Below are 20,852 nucleotides of genomic sequence, written 5' to 3'. Positions count from 1 at the left end.
AAGACAATGTTTTCATAATGAAAGTGACAAAGTCACAAGAAGCATTACAAATGTGGTATTTTTTGGCAGCATTTTTTGTAGACTGCCAATCTATAAATAAAAAAAAACAGCACTATAGTGAACTGCAGTTATGAGTATAATTATAGTGAAAGTTTTTGATTTTCAACCATAATCCTGTTTTAAAAACTTTTAAAAAGTATTCATGCGATAACCACACATACCTCTATACTATATTTTTTTTGTTTGCTTTTTTGCTTTTTTAATGATAGTTCAGTTAAAATGATCTCATCTGCATGTTCATGAAGGTGTACAGATGTTTTTACACATTTATATAATTACTTGGGCTACAATGATACTAATGATAATGATTATAAAAATATCACCACTTCAGTACTCATTTCATATCCATGTGCTTTTGCAATGCTTCTTGTTTGCCACTCAGTTGTCTTGTGACATATAGCGTGAAACGGAAATAGAACAGGAGAAACAAAATCCTTGAATCATTTCTGCATTTTATTTCATCACAGATATATGTTGAAACAGTCAGTTGAGTAATCATACATCATCATACATACAAATAAGATATTCTGGCTTTCTAGATAGATCGGCCTGTGTAAGTCTCATTTCCCACTTTATTGTTCAGCTGGTGAATTTTTTTATACTGGTCACTTAAAATAACAGCACTATTCTCAACAAGCTACATGACAATTTAAGGTCATTTTAATTGTCAAAAGCTTTCTTGAACACCTTAAATCAGTTTAAGGTGATTCTCTCAAGTTCTGTCAACTCTGTTCTCTCAGGTTAATGTAATACAGATCAGTCTCCTGTGTCTGAACGTGGTCTGTAGTGTGAGCTCTTTGCTTTACATTGACAGAAGAGTATAAAGCTTTCACTGCAGCCGCAGTAGCAAAGAAAAACATCAGAGCTGCCAGTCCAACACCTCCAAACATCAACACTTGCTCCATCACATTCACATGGACTGTACCTGAAGATAAAAAAAATAAAAAAACTATTTAAATGTAATTCTCACCATAGGACAATATATTCTGGCCTACAATAGCAAACCTACTTTTTATTATCAGTGAATGGTGTCCATCTTGAATCGTCAGTGAATCAAACTGGAATTTTATTTAAGAATAATTTATTTAAGTGCATTTCTTGAAAAATTCTTAAGTTCTTAAAATATGTAAGATGATTCGTATAACAATATCATAGGAGAAATTTCTTTATGGTAACAATTTAGCATTGAGGGGAAAAGTCAGGGAGGGTGAGGAGAACAGTAGATGTCTTCCTCTTAATAACCTGTAGTATTTCCATCAGAAACACAAACATTCAATAAGCCTAAAAGTATACTAGATTATAAAAGTAAAATATCACAGTATTAATGTCTTACATGTAGCTAGCATTTTATTGTTTAATGCTTAATATTTGAAACAACTCAATAAATCCAACATCTTACCTTACTTTTTTTTAAAAGTGCATTGCTTTTTACAATGTATTCATAACATTTTTAAATTAGAGAATTAAAACTAAATATTTAAGAATAATATGTTGTGAATCCAGTCCCAGGATAGCACAACTTTCCATTTATAAAGCAGGTTTTCTCTTTGTGTCTTTTATTTGACACAACCCTTTCATAAATCCTCATTTATTTTCTTACAGTGAAAACACATTCATAATGAGGAAGCGAAAATATGTCTCTTTATTACACAAGTTGGCTCTGAATTCCATCAAAACACAGAGAGAACCCCAACAGCTGTGCAGTATTTGCTTTGATTTTGTAAAAAAAAAAAAAAAAAGAAAAGAAAAGGAAATTAGTTAAGCAGCAGTTAAAATTCAAGAACGATACACTTAATTTCTTACTGACCTTTGATACATTCAGTCAGATCTGTCCTGTTCTGTCCATCTGCTGTGTAAATCATATACAGAACATAGGCTATTATAACAAGTATTAAATACAACAAAGTAAAATTTTGTTCTTCATTCATTCATTCATTCATCTTCCTCCGCTTATCCGGGGCCGGGTCGCGGGGGCAGCAGTCTAAGCAGAGATGCCCAGACTTCCCTCTCCCCGGACACTTCCTCCAGCTCTTCCGGGGGGACACCGAGGCGTTCCCAGGCCAGCCGGGAGACATAGTCTCATAGTCTAATCATAGTCTCCTCCCAGTGGGACGCGCCCGGAACACCTTCCCGGGAGGCGTCCAGGAGGCATCCGAAACAGATGCCCGAGCCACCTCAGCTGACCCCTCTCGATGTGGAGGAGCAGCGGCTCTACTCTGAGCTCCTCCCGAGTGACCGAGCTTCTCACCCTATCTCTAAGGGATCGCCCAGCCACCCTGCGGAGAAAGCTCATTTCGGCCGCCTGTATCCGGGATCTTGTCCTTTCGGTCATGACTAGTGGTGCAACGGATCATCATTGATCCGTGATCCGTTCGGATAAATATCTTCGGTTGGGCACACACGTGATCCGCGGATTAATTGATGAAAAAAAAAAAAAAGTTGTGCGCATGTTCAGTCCACGCACAGCGTGGTCATGGCGAGCGGAGGAACGGAGGAGCTTGAACGCCCCGCGTCATTTAAATCCCCTGTATGGGAGCATTTTGGCTTCCCTGGAACACGCGTCTATTTCGCTTCAAACGCTCGCTTTATCATTATACGCGCGCGGCGCGTCATATTCGCTTTGGACGCGCGAAAGGATTCAAACTGTTCAAGCATCGAACTAGACGCGAATTTGACGCTCTATTCGCGTATGGTGTGAACGCAGCAAAATGAACAGGCTGCGATGTATGCTGGAATGTGTGTGTCAGAGAGAGAGAGAGAGAGAGAGAGAGAGAGAGAGGCACGGGCGCGATCGAACAATCACACACACACACACACACACACATGCTGTTTAAAAGCAAAAATTATCTTATCTTTTGGACATTCATCATATTGCATTGGTTTTCATTTCTTGTCCTCAAACAGAGTAATCTGTTTATTTTGAAGTTACACATTCTACATTGATTAAAAAAGAAAATCAAATGTGTTTTTAATGGTAGTATAATTTTATACAGAAATAAATGATTTATAATTCAGATGAGAAGTTAATTAACCCTTTCACGCATAGTGGTCACTACAGTGGACAGCTATTAAAAATGCATTTTCTTGAATTTGCACGGGTTTTTATGGCAAAGTTGCACATCAATCTCTTCATTGGACCCTTGTGCATCATCCTATAAATTGCAATCAAGTGGCAAGCCTTTGTGTTTCGATTTTTCCCCCCTCCAAACTAAGATGGCCAAGGGTCAGTCAGACGTGCCAAGTTGCTCCAGAATATCCACCCATTCCTTCGAATCTAGGAGACTCTTGGAGGTAAAAAAAATATTGCAGCATCAAGCAATATCTAATGAGTCATATCACAGTAAAATTTTCCAAGTTTTGATTTTAGATTGAGAGAAAACTCTGATTAATCACATGTCCACTGTAGTGGACGTCATGCATCAACTGCTATATTTCAGCTACAATTCATAATTATAATGTGAATATTGTTTTTGAAATTTAAAACTTAAAAACTTAATCTGCAGTGACTTTTTCTACTGTAAATAAATGTATTTGTATTATTAGAAAGTAATTTTCATTGACATTGAAAAAAGTCATGTGATTACATATGTATGACACTTGTAATGCATTACTTTATTTGTTAGATCAAAAAGTAATCTGATTTCATAATGCACGTTATTGTAATGTGTTTTTTTACTCATAACATCAAAAAGTAATCTGATTACGTAATGCATGTTACTTGTAATGTGTTTCTTTACTCATAACATCAAAAAGTAATCTGATTACATAATGCATGTTACTTGTAATGCGTTTCCTTACTCATAACATCAAAAAGTAATCTGATTATGTAATATGCATTATTTTAATGCATTTCTTTACTCATACCATCACAAAGTAATCTGATTATGTAATGCATGTTACTTGTAATGCGTTTCTTTACTTGTTACATAAAAAAGTAATCTGATTAGGTAATGCACATTACTTGTAGTTAATTACCTGTTAGATCAAAAAGTAATCTGATTAGGTAATGCATGTTACTTGTAACACATTACTTTACTTGTAACATCAAAAAAGTAATCTGAATGGGTCATGCATGTTAGTTGTAGTGCGTTACCCCCAACACTGATCATTTCAGATGAGATTGAAAAAACGTATCGCTAGGTTTTCTCAGAGGAGGGCTATGATAGAAATGTGCATGTCCATCTTGAACATAATCAGAATTATCAGCTAATAAGGGTAAATCTCCATACTCTGGTGCACTGGAGGGAACATCTGAGTGGTTTCCACAGTTGTACCTTGACAGACTGTAGAAAAATCTGATGGAATCATGTCCTCATGTTCTGATATCAAAGATACGCCAAGTGCAACTTGTATGAAGTTGTATGAAGCCTTTGCAATATTTTGCATTTAGATTTTTTGTATATATTTTATAGTTTTCACATGATTTGATATAATTGTATTGATTAGTTCGTTAAATTCACATACTTTATGTGTTTGATTATTGTCTTATATTAAATCTAGTATATCTTAAGTTTAAACCAAATGCATGCTGTCCACTCAAGTGGACATCTGAAGATCTCTTTGAAAAATTTGTAAAAAAATAAAATAAAAATCAATTCTTGTTTTTCATGCCCTAAGAGCAATAAAAACACATAGGAAAAAAATCCTGACTGAGGATATCATAATTCATGCATGAAAGGGTTAAAATTTTAAGGAAACAAATATATTGATCTGAAATATAGCAAATTAATTTTAAATTCATTCAGGTAGCCTACAATTACCAAACATATCTCAATCTGTTTTTATGTGGCTAATTGAGCAAAGTGCTTCCATATATTTTATTATTAGTAGTATTAGTTCAAGAATAAAATAAAAATATCGGATTGATATCGGTATCGGCAAATAGCCAAAGCTGCGGCATCGGTATCGTATCGGAAGTGAAAAAGTGGTATCGGGACATCCGTGGAAACACATCAAGCATGGCCACGCATTTGAAGCGACATCATCCCGGTGTTTCGCTGACAGGAGTGAAAACGAAGGCTGCTCAACATTGCACAATCAGACCAGGCTAAAACCATCACAAACGCTATCAGTGTGTTTATAGCCACGCTTCATGGAATGAACCCGTCGCGCTCCCACTGTTGATTTTATATATTTTAATTGAACAAAACTTGTGTTTATTTGTCTTGTCTTTTTTTTTTTTTTTGCTGATCCGAAAAATGATCCGATCCGTGACTCTGATCCGAGAAACGATACGAACCGTGAGTTTTTTGATCCGTTGCACCCCTAGTCATGACCCAAAGCTCATGACCATAGGTGAGAGTAGGAACGTAGATTGACCGGTAAATCGAGAGCTGAGCCGCAAGGCGAAGTCTGTTAAGTCCGGTCTGTCGTTTCTTCACCACGACAGACCGGTACATCGACCGCATTACTGCAGAAGCTGCACCGATCCGTCTGTCAATCTCCCGTTCCATCCTTCCCTCACTCGTGAACAAAACCCCAAGATACTTAAACTCCTCCACTTGAGGCAGGAACTCTCCACCAACCTGAAGTGAGCAAGCCACCCTTTTCCGACTGAGGACCATGGCCTCGGATTTGGAGGTGCTGATTCTCATCCCAGCCGCTTCACACTCAGCTGCAAACCGTCCCAGTGCATGCTGAAGGTCCTGATTTGATGAGGCCAACACGACAACATCATCCGCAAAGAGCAGAGATGAAATCGTGTTGTCACCAAACCTGACACCCTCCGGCCCCTGGCTGCGCCTAGAAATTCTGTCCATAAAAATTATGAACAGAACCGGCGACAAAGGGCAGCCCTGCCGGAGTCCAACATGCACCGGGAAGAAGTCTGACTTACTGCCAGCAATGCGAACCAAGCTCCTGCTTCGGTCGTACAGGGACCGGACAGCCCTTAGCAAAGGACCCCGGACCCCATACTCCCGGAGCACCCTCCACAGGCCGCCGCGAGGGACACAGTCGAATGCCTTCTTCAAATCCACAAAGCACATGTGGACTGGTTGGGCAAACTCCCATGAACCCTCCAGCACCCTGTAGAGGGTATAGAGCTGGTCCAGTGTTCCACGGCCCGGACGAAAACCACACTGTTCCTCCTGAATCCGAGGTTCTACTATCGGTCGTATTCTCCTCTCCAGTACCCTGGCATAGACTTTCCCAGGGAGGCTGAGAACAAAATTTTGTTCTCATCAGTTAATTCATAAGAGAAAAATAATATTAAATTTGACTGAAACCACTCCCAAGAGACTTGTTTTTATAAAGGCTATGTCACAACTGATGTGGTAGTTCTCAGAATGAAGACAAGAAAGATTAAATACTTAGCCTGGCTAACGTCAGACCTCTTCTCATTGAGACGTGGTCTGGGAATCACATGTTCATTTTCTCGTATTTGAGGCGTGGTTTACGAATGCCCAGAGCCGTTTATTGGGCGATACGAATGTCTATCAAATGCACCTGCACGTAGCTCATAGCCAATCATCTCAATTATACCAGATGACGTATGTAGAGCGACAGAAATTCGACGAGGAAGAAGACGAAATAAACTTGCGTTCTAAACTATTTAGAACACTATCTAAGGCTGCATCGAAAGGTAACTTCGCGTCTGATTCCATGTTGGATCCATAGATATAAACAAACTGCTTTGGTGTGTCGCATAGACGTCGTCATCGTCTTGCTGCTCCCTCCCCGTTCTGTGATTGGTTCCCTTTTTGAGGGGAAAATCTGGTCCATGGTATCCAGGCTTCCTAGCAGCGTGAATAAAATTGCGCTGGGCTCAAGGCAGCATGGGGAAACCCAGGCTATTAAATACTAACTTTCTTTAATAAACATGAAGATAAGGCAGAGAGAACAATCACACACACTACTCAGATATAGACGAGAACCAACAATGAACTGAAAGAAACAGGGAGTATAAATACACAAGGAACTTAAGGACAGACAGCTGAAAGTAATTAGTAACCAAGGAGACTAACTAGCAGGTGATTAAGACTGAACTGAAGCATATAAAACCAACACACAGAAATGAAATTAACTCAAGACACAATGTTATCCTGACAGGCTATATATATATACGTACACAGACGTGATGGAGACGTGAAAGTACGCGTCCTTCAGGTCTACCGCTGCAAACCAATCTCCTGGACGGACACATCTGCATATGTCCTTGAGTACTATAATCTTGAACGGGAGCTTGTAAACTGAATCGTGTAGCTGTGTGCAATGGTGCTCAGGAGCCAGCTGGACGGTCTGCAGAGGTCTTTCCAGGCTTGCAGAAACCATAACGGGGGGTTCGTGACACCACTGACGTACCAGGAGGAGGGCAGTGAAGTGGAGGGGCAGGGACCCAACCCAGAGGGCCCAAAGGTGGTCCGGAGGGGGGTCTGAGTACGTATCACACGAACCTGCCTCCACTTGGTGGCATTGAGTACGGGAGGAGGCAAACCTGGGTCCTTGAACCGCACTCATCTGCCAACTGGTGACACAAGAGGGGATTGAGGCAGGCCAGACTGATCTGGGGTGTCTGATAATCTGAACCTCTTGAAACCCAGGGTTGAGAATTTCTGTCCCTTTGGCGATTCGAAAACCACTGTACTCCGGAGAGACAATGGTGGAACAACAACCACCAGAGAAACTTTCGTCCCCAACCCTGGGTGGCCTGTACCAGGGATGCTTACTCTTGCCGCCTGGACTGGCAAGATCTGACACAGGCTGGGCAGCCTGCCTACGGCTAGCTCTATGCTGAGGCCCGAGCTGTGGCGGGGGCCTAACAGGCTGAGCTGCCTAAGGGGGGTGCCCTCGGCGAAGTGCTGGTGGAGTGACTGCTAGCGGCGACGGGGTGAGAGGCTCAGCAGGCCATCGCGGCAGGGTGTGTTGGGCTTCCTCCACCTGCGACTGAACTACAGAAGGCTGTTAGGCACCACCCACTGTAGCGTCGCCGAACAACCCCGTCTGGGAAATTGGGGAGTCCAGGATCCGAACCTTGTCCGCATCCTCCATATCAACCAGACCGAGCCAATGATCGCACTGCTGAACCACCAGAGACATTGCCAGACCGATCGCGCAGGTTGCCACACTTGTGCTCCGAAGAGCCAAGTCGGTTGCCTTACAGAGCTCACCCATGAGCTGACAGTCTGGCCTACCCTTTTGCACGTCCTGGAGTGTTTTTGCCTGAAAAAGCTGTAACAAGGCCAAGGCGTGCATAGAGGCGGCGGCTTGCCCACAGGCTCCATAAGCTGCGTCTGACAAAGCAGACAACGACTCCAGAGCCTGTGAGGGGAAACACGGTTCTCCAGAGCCGGATGTAGCGGCCGCCAGACACAGGTGTGCCAGAACAGACCGTATAACCACTCTTCGCGCCGCACTCAAGGGTAGCGAGGGGGGAGGAGCCATCCTGGTCACTTAAGGCATTAAAGGGTGCCTTCTAGTGCTGTCATGATGTTAGATTTTTCACACCACGGTTATTTTGGCCAAAAGAATTCACTATATCGATATATCGCGATATCTATAGAATCTTTGGGGGGGGGGGTGAATTTGAATAATTCATTCTAATAAATTTTTACTTTGTTTATAGGTTTTCCTTTTTACCCAACAAACATAAGGATATGATAAACACAAGGCACATGCATTTTTTTTATACTCTTTATTTGGCATTTTTCTAAATTACAACACAACATACAAAAACAAAGAACAAGGGGCACTATATATTGTATAATAACAAAATAAAGTATTAACATTGTTCCGCTTCTTTATATGCAAACCATTTTGTCCAGCGCTTAATATATACGTGTCCTTTGATACGTAGAAAGTATGTTATTTTCTCCATTGAGTGTATCTCCTCCACTATTTCTTTCCATTGTTCAGTCCGAGGTGGGTCAATCTTTAACCAAGACCGAGTGATAGCCTTTTTACATGCAATCATTAGAATTTTAAAAAGATAAATGTCGTCTTTTTGGACCACCTCACCAGGTAGTAGACCTAACAAGAAAATCTTAGGGTCTTTAGGGATGACATAACCCATTATCCTCCCAGTAATTAAAAAGATACTGTCCCAGAATTGTTCTAACTTTGGACATGTCCAAAATATATGAGAGTGATTGGCGTTCCAATGTCCACACTGTCGCCAGCATTGCTGTTGTTCACCACTTTGGTTATTAATAATGTGAGGTGTAATGAAAAATCTGACCAGACTCTTCCACCCAAATTCCCTCCATCTTTTAGAACTAGTAGACGTCTGTTATGTCACACACATCGAAAGCCAATCACCCTCTGACACTTTCACACACAGCTCTTTTTCCCATTTTGACATAATATACAAGGTGTTATTTCCATTTTGTTTCTGCAGTGCTTTATACAATTTAGAGACAGTTTTGCTTGGCATGAACTTATAAGCATTAATAACAACTTTAACAATGTCACTGCCTTCAGGAGAAATACCTTTTCTTATTTCACTGTTATAGAAATGTCTCACTTGAAAATATTTGAATAGATCTCTGTTCTCTAGTTTGTATTGTCTCTTGAGTTGTCCGAATGTCTTAAAAGTGTTGCCGTCTACAAACTGACACTGGGCCATTAGGCCATGATCTTTCCAACTCATGAATGAAGAGTCTGTTTCACCTAGTCGAAATCTCGGGTTGCAGGAGGGCCAGATCAAAAGTTTAATATCATTAGCCAATTTGTACTTATTTACAACCTCTTTCCAAATTAATAGCGTATCTTTGACTATACGATTCCCATCTTTGTTTGTGATAACTTTACCTCCTAGACGGGTTTGAGGATGGCTCTGTCCCTGGGTTAGTTCAATCAGTCTCCATCGAGCCTCGATTTCTGGGGAACACCAGTAATCCATATATCTCATTTGAGCTGCGTAGTAATATTCCTTCAGATTTGGAAGGGCTAAACCGCCATGATCTTTATCGATCTGAAGTGTCTTAAATTTAATCCTTGGTCTGGCCACTGACCAAATAAATCGTGATATTAGCCGGTACCAAGCGTTAAAATATGAGTCAGCAATCCTGATAGGCAATGCCATGAAAAGATACAAAAATCTGGGAAGCAGATTCATTTTCACTATTTCCAGTCTAGCATTGAGGTCTAGTATCAGCATTGCCCAGCGCTTCATGTCTTTTTGTATTGAGTCAATAACTTTCTCAAAATTCAAACTGAACAAATCATCTAGATCTTGGGAGATAAACACACCTAGATACTTTAACTTTTTAGCTTCCCATTTAAGTTTATAATTGTGTCGTATGGATTTACTGGGGGAGTAGTTAATGGTCAGGACTTGTGTTTTGGTAATGTTTAGGTGATAACCAGACAGCTGACCAAACTCTGTCAGAGTTCTCATAAGTTTAGGGAGGCTTACATCCGGATTTTGGAGGTAGGTGATGATATAATTCGCAAAAAGTCCAATTATATGTTCAGTATTTGCAATAGTAATGCCTCTAAGCTCTTCATTTTTCCTAATAGCCTGTGCCAAGGGCTCTATGTATAACGCGAAGAGCACTGGACTGAGGCAACAGCCTTGTCGAGTACCTCTAAACAGTTGAAAGCTATCAGTTAGGTGGCCATTAATTTTTACCCTAGCCCTCGGACTATCATACAGTGACTGGATACACCTAGTAAATTTATTATTAAAGCCAAGACGCTCGAGTACCTTATATAAAAAGGGCCAGCTGACCCGGTCAAAGGCTTTCTCTGCGTCGAGGCTGATTAAAGCCAAACTCAATTGTTGTTTCTTGGCTTGGTCTATGACATGCAATGTTCGTATTATGCTGTCGTGAGTTTGACGACCTTTAATGAATCCTGTTTGATCCTCATGAATCAGGTCTATAAGATAATTCTCCATTCTCTTAGAGATTATAGAGGTAAAGAGTTTGTAATCAACATTCAGTATTGAGATCGGGCGATATGACTCACAATATTCTATATTTTTCCTTCCTTAGGGAGGACAGATATTACAGCCTCTCTCCAGGATGGCGGTATCTCTGCTCTACTCAGAGTCCAATTAAAAGACTCGAGCAGAACGGGAGCAAGCTCCTCCTTGAAAATCTTGTACCATTCATTTGAAAACCCGTCGCTACCTGGGCATTTGTTAGTTTTCAGATTTCCAATAGCTGCGTCCACTTCTTTTCGAGTGATAGGGGCAGTTAAAGCGTCATTTTGTATTAATCCTAGGGAAGGCAGGTCTAATCCTGCTAAATATTGTGTAATAACACTTTCATTCACTGGTTTAGAGGATGTGTAGTGTTTGGTAATAGTTTTCAAAGATTTTATGAATTTGATTAATATCATAAGTCAAATTATCACTTAAAGGGTCTCTAATTTTGGTAATCGAGTGCTTCAATTGCTGCTTTCGGAGGCGCCTTGCTAGAATTCTTGTGGCTTTTGGACCAGATTCGTAAAAAGTCGATTTTGAAAAGCGTACATTTTTCTCTATCTCCTTGTGTATCATATCATTTAGATTATTTTTAATAACTGTTATTTGTTCGGTCAATTCTTGATCATTAGTACTTTCTTGTTGTTTTAGTTCTAAACTCCTAAGAGTCTTTTCCAACTCATCATATTTTAATCGTTTTATCTTCTTCAAATAGGCAGTTCTTGAAATGAGTCTACCTCTCATTACTGCTTTAACTGTATCCCAAACCAGAGCAGGATTTACCTGACAATTATTATTATCCTCTACACATTCTGCTATTTCCTTCTTAATGTCATTCATTGTGGTTTCCTTGTTGAGAATGCTTATATTTAAGCGCCATAGTGTTGTTTTTGGTTGATTAGATAGACAAATAAGTGAATAGACAAATACACAATATTGTGGTCTGATATATCAGATGTTCCAATTTTGCATTCCTTGACCCTAAACCTGTCAGTGGTGTTCATCAAAAAGAAGTCAATCCTGGAGTGGACTTTATGTGTGAGAGAGTAATAATGAGTAAAATCTCTCTCTTTAATGTGGAAATCCCTCCAGACATCGAACATACCCATCTCTCTAATTAAAATATTAAGGTCTTTTGACCTGCCAGTTTTTTGTTTTTTGGAGCTGGTTGTATCCATTGTATAATTTAGGATTGTATTCCAATCACCAGCACAAACTAGAATCCCCTCACTTACTGAGATTATTGTGTCAAAAAGCAGTTTTAAAAATTTCCTGTCACTTTCCGGTGGGACGTAAATGTTAGCAAACGTGACCACAACATTATCAATCCGCCCTTTTATAATAATAAACCTGCCTTCTTTATCAACCTTTTCAGAAATTAATTCAAAGTTTAAAGAGTTAGAAATGAGAGTAGCCACCCCCCTTTTCCTACTATTTTTACACCAGCTATGAAATGTATTTGAGTACCCTAATGTTTTAAATTTATCATGTTCTTGATTAGACATATGCGTCTCCTGTAGAAAAGCTACTTGTATTCCATCTTTTCTCAATTTAGCTAGAACCCTTTTTCTTTTCACTGGACTACTCAAGCCATTTACATTCAAAGAAGCAATTTTTAAATCATATGACACTGTTATAATAACAAAATCCCTTATATGATTTAGCGACCCCTAAAAACAAACATTGAACAATAACAAAAATGAACCTTAATGAACTGACTTCCAAACGAAAAGAGGATTCTTCCTCCTCCTCTGTAACCCCGTTGGCAGGTTGAGGGTTAAGTCCCTCTGGACGAGAGGGCCCGAAAAAGACAGCAGATGTGTCTGGATGTAAAAACACGTCCATCCTATTAGTCCAACGTAGACGATAAAGTGTGACCTCTCCCACGTAGTAGATAATCAAGCCCTGGCCTGAAAAAATCGCATTGTAGCCTGATGCCCTGCTCCTTTTTAATCAGATTGTTCCCTCTGGAATTCTTGCAACTTGGCCTTCGCTCTGAGTGCCACGACGGGCCCACTGCTGCTCGTCGGCTGCCAGCCCAATAGCTCCCGAAGATGAGACTCTGCGCTGTTCCCTCCGTCCGCCGACTCCTCCACTTGAAATCCGCGTCTCTTCAGCTCCTTATAGGCTTCCCGAGCGCTGGAGTATGTGCGCACGCCTGTCTCCCAGTGGATCCTCATGTTAGTGAACGGCGTTTGGAAACGTATGCCTTTGTCCTTGAGTGTTTTTTTAATGGCGTTGTATTCTCTGCGCCTCTTAACAATCTCGGGTGCGTAATCATGGTCAAAATGTATAAATGCGGCGCCCACCTGTATCTTGCCTTTTTTCCACACTTCCCTCAAGACCATTTCTTTCATAGAAAACTCCAGAAAACTGACAATTACAGCCCTCGGTGATGCTCCAGGCGGGGGTTTACTTGCAAGAGCCCGATGTGCGCGTTGTATTTTAAGGTTAAAATCCTCCGGTAGTTGAAATCTGCAAAAGCTTCTCAATAAACTGCGTTACAGAGTCCCCCTCTTGTCCTTCTGGCACCCCAAAGACACGTAGGTTATTTCTTCTGGATCGTGATTCTAAGTCAAGCACTTTGATCTGAAGTTTCCTCTGCTGTTCGAGGCAGGTGCACAGCGCCTCAGTTGCCTCCTCTGCCCAGCCCTCTACCTGGTTCATGCGGGCCTCCGCCTCGTCCATCCGCTGTGATAGGCCTTGTACATCGGTTGCTATATTGTCCAGTTTACCGTTGATTTCTTGTCCCAATTGGCCAATATCCTGTTTGAGCTTTGCATTGTCTCCTTTTAGATCTGATTTTAAGTCCTCTATTGCCTTAAGTACCCCAGCAGTGTCCATGCTTATCCCGGGGCTTCCCGTTCCCCCGTCAGCCGTGATGTTGCTAGCTTGGTCCGGTTGGGTGTTAGCTTTTGCAGCTGAGGCACTTTTATCCTGAGCTTTGGGCATTTTTATCGATCTATTGTGGCCTAGTGTGCTTCTTCTCCCTCTCATATATTATTTAGTTAAAAATAACAAACAGTATAGCGAGTTCAAACGTGATTTTCGAGGTTAAAGTGGGAGAGAGGTTTCAATGCGACCGACTACTCCATGAGCACACCCGGAAGTCAAAACAGGCACATGCATTTTTACTTCTTCCGTACTCAATCTATGGCAAATTTTTGTGAAGGAAGACAAGCATGTGAAGTTTATCTGTTTTCAAACTGAAGCAAAACACTGTCTGAAGGTTTTCTGAAGAACTGAAAAGCTCTTAAACCTATTGTTGCACCGGCGCCAATAAAGTCATGCAGATAGCAGATTTGAATAGAAAAATCAAGTGCAAATACAAATACAAAAATAAGATGAGTAAAGAAAACGGGGTTCTTAATTTTAATAATCACCCTTTATTAAATATATGAACACAGAAACCCCCTGTTAACAGTTAATGTCAGTTTCCCATTCCATGACTAGTAAAATAATAGCCGCGTCACGTCTATGACAACTCGAGGTATCGCACACCGGACGCGCACTTTCTCAGTTTATGGCCAGCAATATCATTATGTTTAACGACATTATGAAATTAAGATAATGTCTGTACTATGTTATGATTATACTGTACAATTAAATTCAATAGTTGCTGAGTCTGTGGTCTGAACACTTTACCTCAGAGCATCCGTTAACTGAATGAATTGAGAATATCATCTGAAAATCCGATAACATCAGCAATTTTCATTCAAGCAGCTGATTTCTGTAAATGAATGTAAAATTAAAGGGACACTTCACCCATTTGCATTAAGCTTTGCATTGTTAGAAACCCAGTCATACTATTGAATGGTCGTGCAACACTCTCTCATTTTCCCCTGAGACGGGAGAAATCTGTTATTTACCTCTTACACTTCCTCCTACAATGACGCAAAAATTGTCATTTTGCGTCATTGTAGGAGGAAGTGTTAGAGGGGGGGATTTCTGTTAAGACTACAGACACTAGTTTCTCATCTTTCCCAGGGTGGGGCGCGCTCACGCTACAGACCTATTACAGATCAGTGGGTGGGACTTTACTCTCTGAAACTGAAAGCAATATCCTCCATCTTGTTTGAAGCTAAGCTAACAGGCGCTGTGGAGACAGATGTAAAGTTATGACAATAGCGGAGGAGAGTGCTCAATATGATATAGAAGAAGAGGATTTCGGAAGTCTGATGCTTGAATCAGGTGTTTGTGGCTACCTTTACAAGCCGCATTATAGCGAAGAGCAGCCGAGGCAGAAGACCTGCCTGCCGCGGACAAGGAGCCCGGACTGGCTCGAGTTAGGGCGGACTGGTGGCGCCGGTGATCTCACAATGCAGCTACGAACCGCTACGAACACAGAGATAGAGTCCGTCTGCGGCAAAGAATTTCAACGATGACAATTTCTCCTGGACGAAATCTCTGAATCAGACGAGGACACGGACGTTTGTGTTGAGAACTATCCTAGTTTCGCACCGCATATGTTCTGACTGAACATCCAGGTACCATGCAATAATTCACCTTTTCGAAAGAAATACAAACGAGGAGTAATGCACTATATGAGTTCGCCAACTAACTAGACATTTTGTGTGAATGTGAAATGAATTTCAAGCTCTGGTAGTAGCCTTGTAGACGGAAGAGTGATTTCTCTTATAGGCAGATATGCGCTTTCTGGATTAGTGGGAGTGGCTTGCGGAGCTGTGCAATGTGGTGCATTGTGGGAGTTGTTGTCTGTCATACAAATGCGTTCTGAAGTTATTTTTTGTCTTTTCTCGGTCACGAAGGCACCAAATTCAAAAATTATTTTACATTTCGACTACATATATGACCCACTTTAAATAAAAAACAATGTTCAAATGGGTGAAATGACCCTTTAAATGTATATTGCAGCACAGGGTGAAATCATTTACGATGATTTGAGACAAATATAATGTAAATTTAATATAAAACGATGTAAATGGTGCTCTGTGTCGCGGCAGGATTTTAAACAAGGTCCTGAGCCATTGCTGGGCGCCGCCGGTGTGTGTCATAGAGAATAATGTGTTCGAATTTTAAAGACGTGGCGCTGCGCTTCTCGTCCGGTGTGCGACCACCTTTAAGGTGCTGTTTTCTTTGAAGCCGAAGAACTCTGTTCTTAATACTGGCGAGCTTACTTTTTTCGGGTGTGGACAGTGTTTCCCTCTAGCTGCGCGGGCGCGGACGAGCGCTGCGTCGTCTTCTTATTTGATAGGTGTCCGCGGGTGCAATACTGCCATCTGAGAGGTCAACCAGGTACTGGCGCTGTAGTATTTACGTGTCATGTTATCATAAGAGTCCTATTCATTTTAAACATTGTGGTTATCGCCAATACCGGTATATTGTCACACTCTAAATTAACACGATGTCGATATTTCATGCTTTGAATATCATGATTATCGTCAACACCGGTATATTGCGACACCCCTAGTGCCTTCCATGACCTGGTTAGCTCCCCATGCATCTCGGGAAAGAAAGGTACTGGAGCGCTGGGCAGAGCCCAATCATCCAGCCGAGACTGAGCGGGCCCGGGCGGAGGATTCCACTCGAGCCCAACAGCCTCGGCGGCCCGTTTCAGCATAGCTGACGACTGTGGATCTGACTCAGGCCATGCTGTACAACCCAGGGGGGACAGCATGGGGGAATCGTCCCCGACAGTATACAGCTCGCCCTCAGGGATGTAGTGGAGGCTAAACGCACGTAAACGCCGTTTACGCACCTCCCAAAATTCGGAAATAGCGTTTGCCCACCTCCAAAGTGCGTTTATCCACCTCTACATTGCGTTTATCCACCTCTAAATTGCACGTTATTTGAGCGGACTTTGCTTTTCCAGTGCGTGATCGCCGATCGGTACATGATTCGAGCATTTGGGCCGTTAACGACAGAGCAGAACGTGCAGCGCAAACACGGAGCAGAACATTGAGCAGAGAGCGCAGCGCGCCGACACACACACACGCGCGCGCGCGCGCGCGGAACAAAGAGAACGGCGCACACACGTAGCAGACAACACACGCTCGTGAAGTTACTAAACAAGCTGCGCGAGAATGAAACTTGATCGCAGCCGCAACAGGAAATCATTAAAACTAAAAACATTAAAAAAAATTTTTTTATTCATTACAGGCAGCTGGTTTAATGTAGGGAGCATGTCGAAACCCAACTGTACAAGATATTCAGAGGGAATCAAGCCTGCACCAGGTTAAAGGGATAGTTCACCCAAAAATGAAAATTCTGTCATCATTTACTCTCCCTCAAGTTGTTCCAAACCTGTATGAGTTTCTTTCTTCTGCTGAACACAAAAGATGATAGTTTGAAGAAAGTCGGTAACCAAACGACTGATGGACTCCATTGACTTCCATAGTAGGAAAAAAAAAATACTATGGATGTCAATGGGGACCAGCAACTGTTTAATTACCAACCTTCTTTAAAATATCTTCTTTTGTGTTTAGCAGAAGAAAGGAAATCATACAGGTTTGGAACAACTTGAGGAAGAGTAAATGATGACAGAATTTTCATTTTTGGGTGAACTATCCCTTTAAAGACTTTTCCCTCTACAGGGAAACACTGATCCACATTTTTCTGATAGACCAAACAACTAATCAATTAATTGAGGAAATATTCAACAGATTAATCGACTATGAAAATAATCCCAAGTCCCTAATCATTATGCACAAGTGCATTGCATTGGAAGCCCTGGATATAAGCCTCCCTCTCGATCTCTCTTAATATTTTTGTTTTCTCTGTTTTTTCATTTAGTAAACTTTATAGATTTCAACCATATTATTCCTTTCTGAGTCTCTTTAACAAGAACTTAGATTAATGTATGAATTGAAAAAGTGATTGTGTGACCTATGATGAGGAAACAACCAGTGATACCCTTGGTAGTACCATCAAATGATAGCCTTATAGCGATGTCATCAGGACACACATACACCGGTAGGCAGTGGTCCACCTTACCGGGTGACCACGTCGTGGTCCACCAGAATTTATAGTTTACCCACCTCTTTTTTTACCACTACACCACTGGCTCGCCCTCAAATGTAGTGGTCGGCATCCTATACCCCTGGTGAATTTCCAATGGAACGTCTAATTCACCCATTACAGATGAATCAGTGCGCTCAACACTAGAATCCAAAGGTATCGATGTGAAGGAGTTGTGATGAGTCCACGGGGGAATAATCTCCGGGCGGAGCCTCAAACAACTCTGCGATCACCTGACTCACACCACCCGCGAAGGAGTGGTGCAAAATCAGGGACTCTACATTCGCGAGCGAACGAGAGTCTAGATCTCAACACCGAGATAGGCATATTTTCACACAGAAAACATGCACCATCCACAAAAGCTGCCTCAGCGTGTTGTATGCCCAAACACGCGACATTGTGACCAGAAATTGTGACCATCACAGAGGGCTAGGGAACGAGCACATCCAGCAGCGCACAGGTGGAAAGACATCCTTCTTCCAGAGAAGAAAGATGAAAAACTTACCCCGTGTTTACTTCCTTGGAATAACCCCTTCAACAGTGCTGGAGCACACAGGGATGTCCACGGTGACACTGACGGGAAACCCCATCAGTGAAGCACTCACTTTCCTCGCCCTTAAACCGACCGTCAGCCAACAAACACAAAGGTTGCTGTGAGAACAGCAGTTAAGAGATTCAGAAGCTCGCGGTCACCACTGCCACACGCTGTAACGTCAGCACTGGGAGAGCTTCCAACAGAAGTGCCGACACACATAGGCTTGTTATTAAAGTACACTTTCAGAGATATCGACATAACAACCGATCGGCTCCCAAACGAAAAGAATGAATGGTGGGTGCATCCACTTCCCTGTTATACCCGCGCTGCAGGGCGGGGCGTGGATTGCGCACCTGCTAAAGCTCATTTGGCTTGATTTGTATACTATATTGAAGACATCTGGCTCCCTGGTGTGATCCATCAGTCGGTACGATCAACTAATTCGAACGTTACCTGACTGAAAGGGAACTTTTGTTTGTCTTTTGACTGTGTTTCCCAAAAGCACAGTAAGCCTAAGTAGATTTTAGAGACCATTGTGACATTGTTGATGTTTTACCATCTTATTTGTCCCCCTTGTACACATTATGCTCTGTTAGGCAAAATTTCATTAGCAATTAATTAAATTCATTAGCAAGCAAGCAATCAATTCAAAATTTATTCCAAAACTTCAAAATATATGACAAATAGCTACAGCCTTTCAACATCCTGGAACATAGATTTAACAGAGAGGATTCCATATTATGTTTTTTTTATTTTTTTTTATCAGTCGTTACTTTGCAACCACAAAATATATATTAGCAAAATAGCTGCATTTAAAAAAAGTTTGGTACCAATTCCACCATGTTATTCCACAACATTTAATATATTACATATATGAAATGTATACCATAAGATTCAAAACAGTTTTTGGTTTGTTTGTTTGTTTTGTTTGTTTTTCAATGTATATCATGATGAGGTTCTGGTTTCTTACCTGTTTTCACTGTTAGACATGCCACAGGTGTCCCATTGCAATAATACAAGCCTTCATCCCAAATTGAGACAAACCAGATAATCAGAGACAGGTCTGACAATAGGTTATGATTGTTATTATTCATGTGTCTGATTATCTCTCCATTATCAGTGCTGAGGATGGACACTTGATGTCCTTTCATTTCTCTGCTCCAGGTCACTTTCCCGACCTTTAGGTCACCACAGGGAAGAATAGCCATGCCATTGGGTCGGACTCGCTGGTGCAGGAGAGCTGACACAACACAGAGTAACAATTCAACTCATTTAAGACAAGAGCATTATTAATGGTAAAAAGCAGACATACCATGTGTTGTCAGAATGAACCCATAAAACGAAAGATGGAGTAAACCAATGACACTCATGGTCTCATAGATGTGATCTGGTTGATGTACTGTCTCTCTAAAACACTGTTCCTCTATCTCTTTTTACTCTTACGCCATGAAACATTTATATGGTGTGGTAGGTCATGTGGTCGTTCTGAACAGTCATTGTCATTTTTTGTTGCTTTTTATTTATAATAACCTAGAAGTATCAATTTGGGATTTAGACAGAATTCTTTAAACATGTTGAGTTGGTTAATTCTTTAAGCAGAGTTCCAGCATTAGTTCATAAAACATGATAAAAAATGTAAAGATAATCTTCTTAGTCTTTAAGGCATTTTTCTGAAGTACTAAACAGATTTTCCAAACAAACAAACTGATGCAGTGTGATCCAGGCAGACGAGCAATGGATATTTCAGAGATCAAAGTTTTGAATAAAGAATAACAAATTGTATTAAATAAAACTTTAAATTATAAAGCCTACAAATGAATCAAGTAAATATTAGATTTGTAATAGCAAATAAGTTTCAAGATAAATTTATAAAACAAATCTAGTCAATAGATTATAAAAACATCCAAAGTATTGTATCTAACATGAAATTTGTGAGCATCAGAGTATATAGAAAAGTAAGATATCTGCAGAATGCAAGAAAAGGAAAAAGAGAAGAAGCCCAGAGTCTTCTGAAACTAAACATTTTATATGCTGTGCAAACATCACAGGGAGGGACTAGGGGAAGTACCCATTAAAAGTTCTTAATACTTCTCTCCAGACAAAATGTACCCTAGCATGTCTTGTTTGGTCACCATGTTCCTGGAAGGCATGCAGAGTAACTTAACTTTATGCTTTCCTCGTGTAGCTGTTGCATTCATAAATACAAAATAACTCCAGTGCATGCAAAAACTTGTTAAAACAGCTCACATCGAGTAAAACAAGTCTCACATTGGGTGTCTCTGCTGACCTCTTGTGGAAAAACAAATTAATATAATGATATTTCATGACTCTTGCCACTGGTTGGCCTTATAGATCTATATGGAGCAAATTAACTGTTCCCCTGGGTCCTAAAGTCAGTTTTTCTTCAGTTTA

At 41.0% G+C, this 20,852-nt stretch overlaps 1 protein-coding gene across 1 annotated transcript; it reads right to left on the bottom strand.

The window, feature by feature from the left end:
• Positions 1–493: 493 nt before the first annotated feature.
• LOC307162646 (uncharacterized protein) lies at positions 494–19,864 on the bottom strand. Its single transcript, XM_079878105.1, has 4 exons — positions 19,753–19,864; positions 19,411–19,680; positions 1,868–1,909; positions 494–985 (listed from the first exon to the last, which is right to left on the bottom strand). The coding sequence occupies exons 1-4, from the start codon at positions 19,808–19,810 to the stop codon at positions 783–785; spliced, it is 573 nt and encodes a 190-aa protein (XP_079734231.1). The 5' UTR covers positions 19,811–19,864; the 3' UTR covers positions 494–782.
• Between the last annotated feature and the right edge of the window lie 988 nt (positions 19,865–20,852).

Source organism: Squalius cephalus (genome assembly GCF_949319135.1).
Source record: "Squalius cephalus genome assembly, chromosome: 8".
NCBI classification, from domain to species: Eukaryota; Metazoa; Chordata; class Actinopteri; order Cypriniformes; family Leuciscidae; genus Squalius; species Squalius cephalus.
Note: the sequence above shows the minus strand (reverse complement) of the source record. Positions and strands in the feature narration are given on the sequence as shown.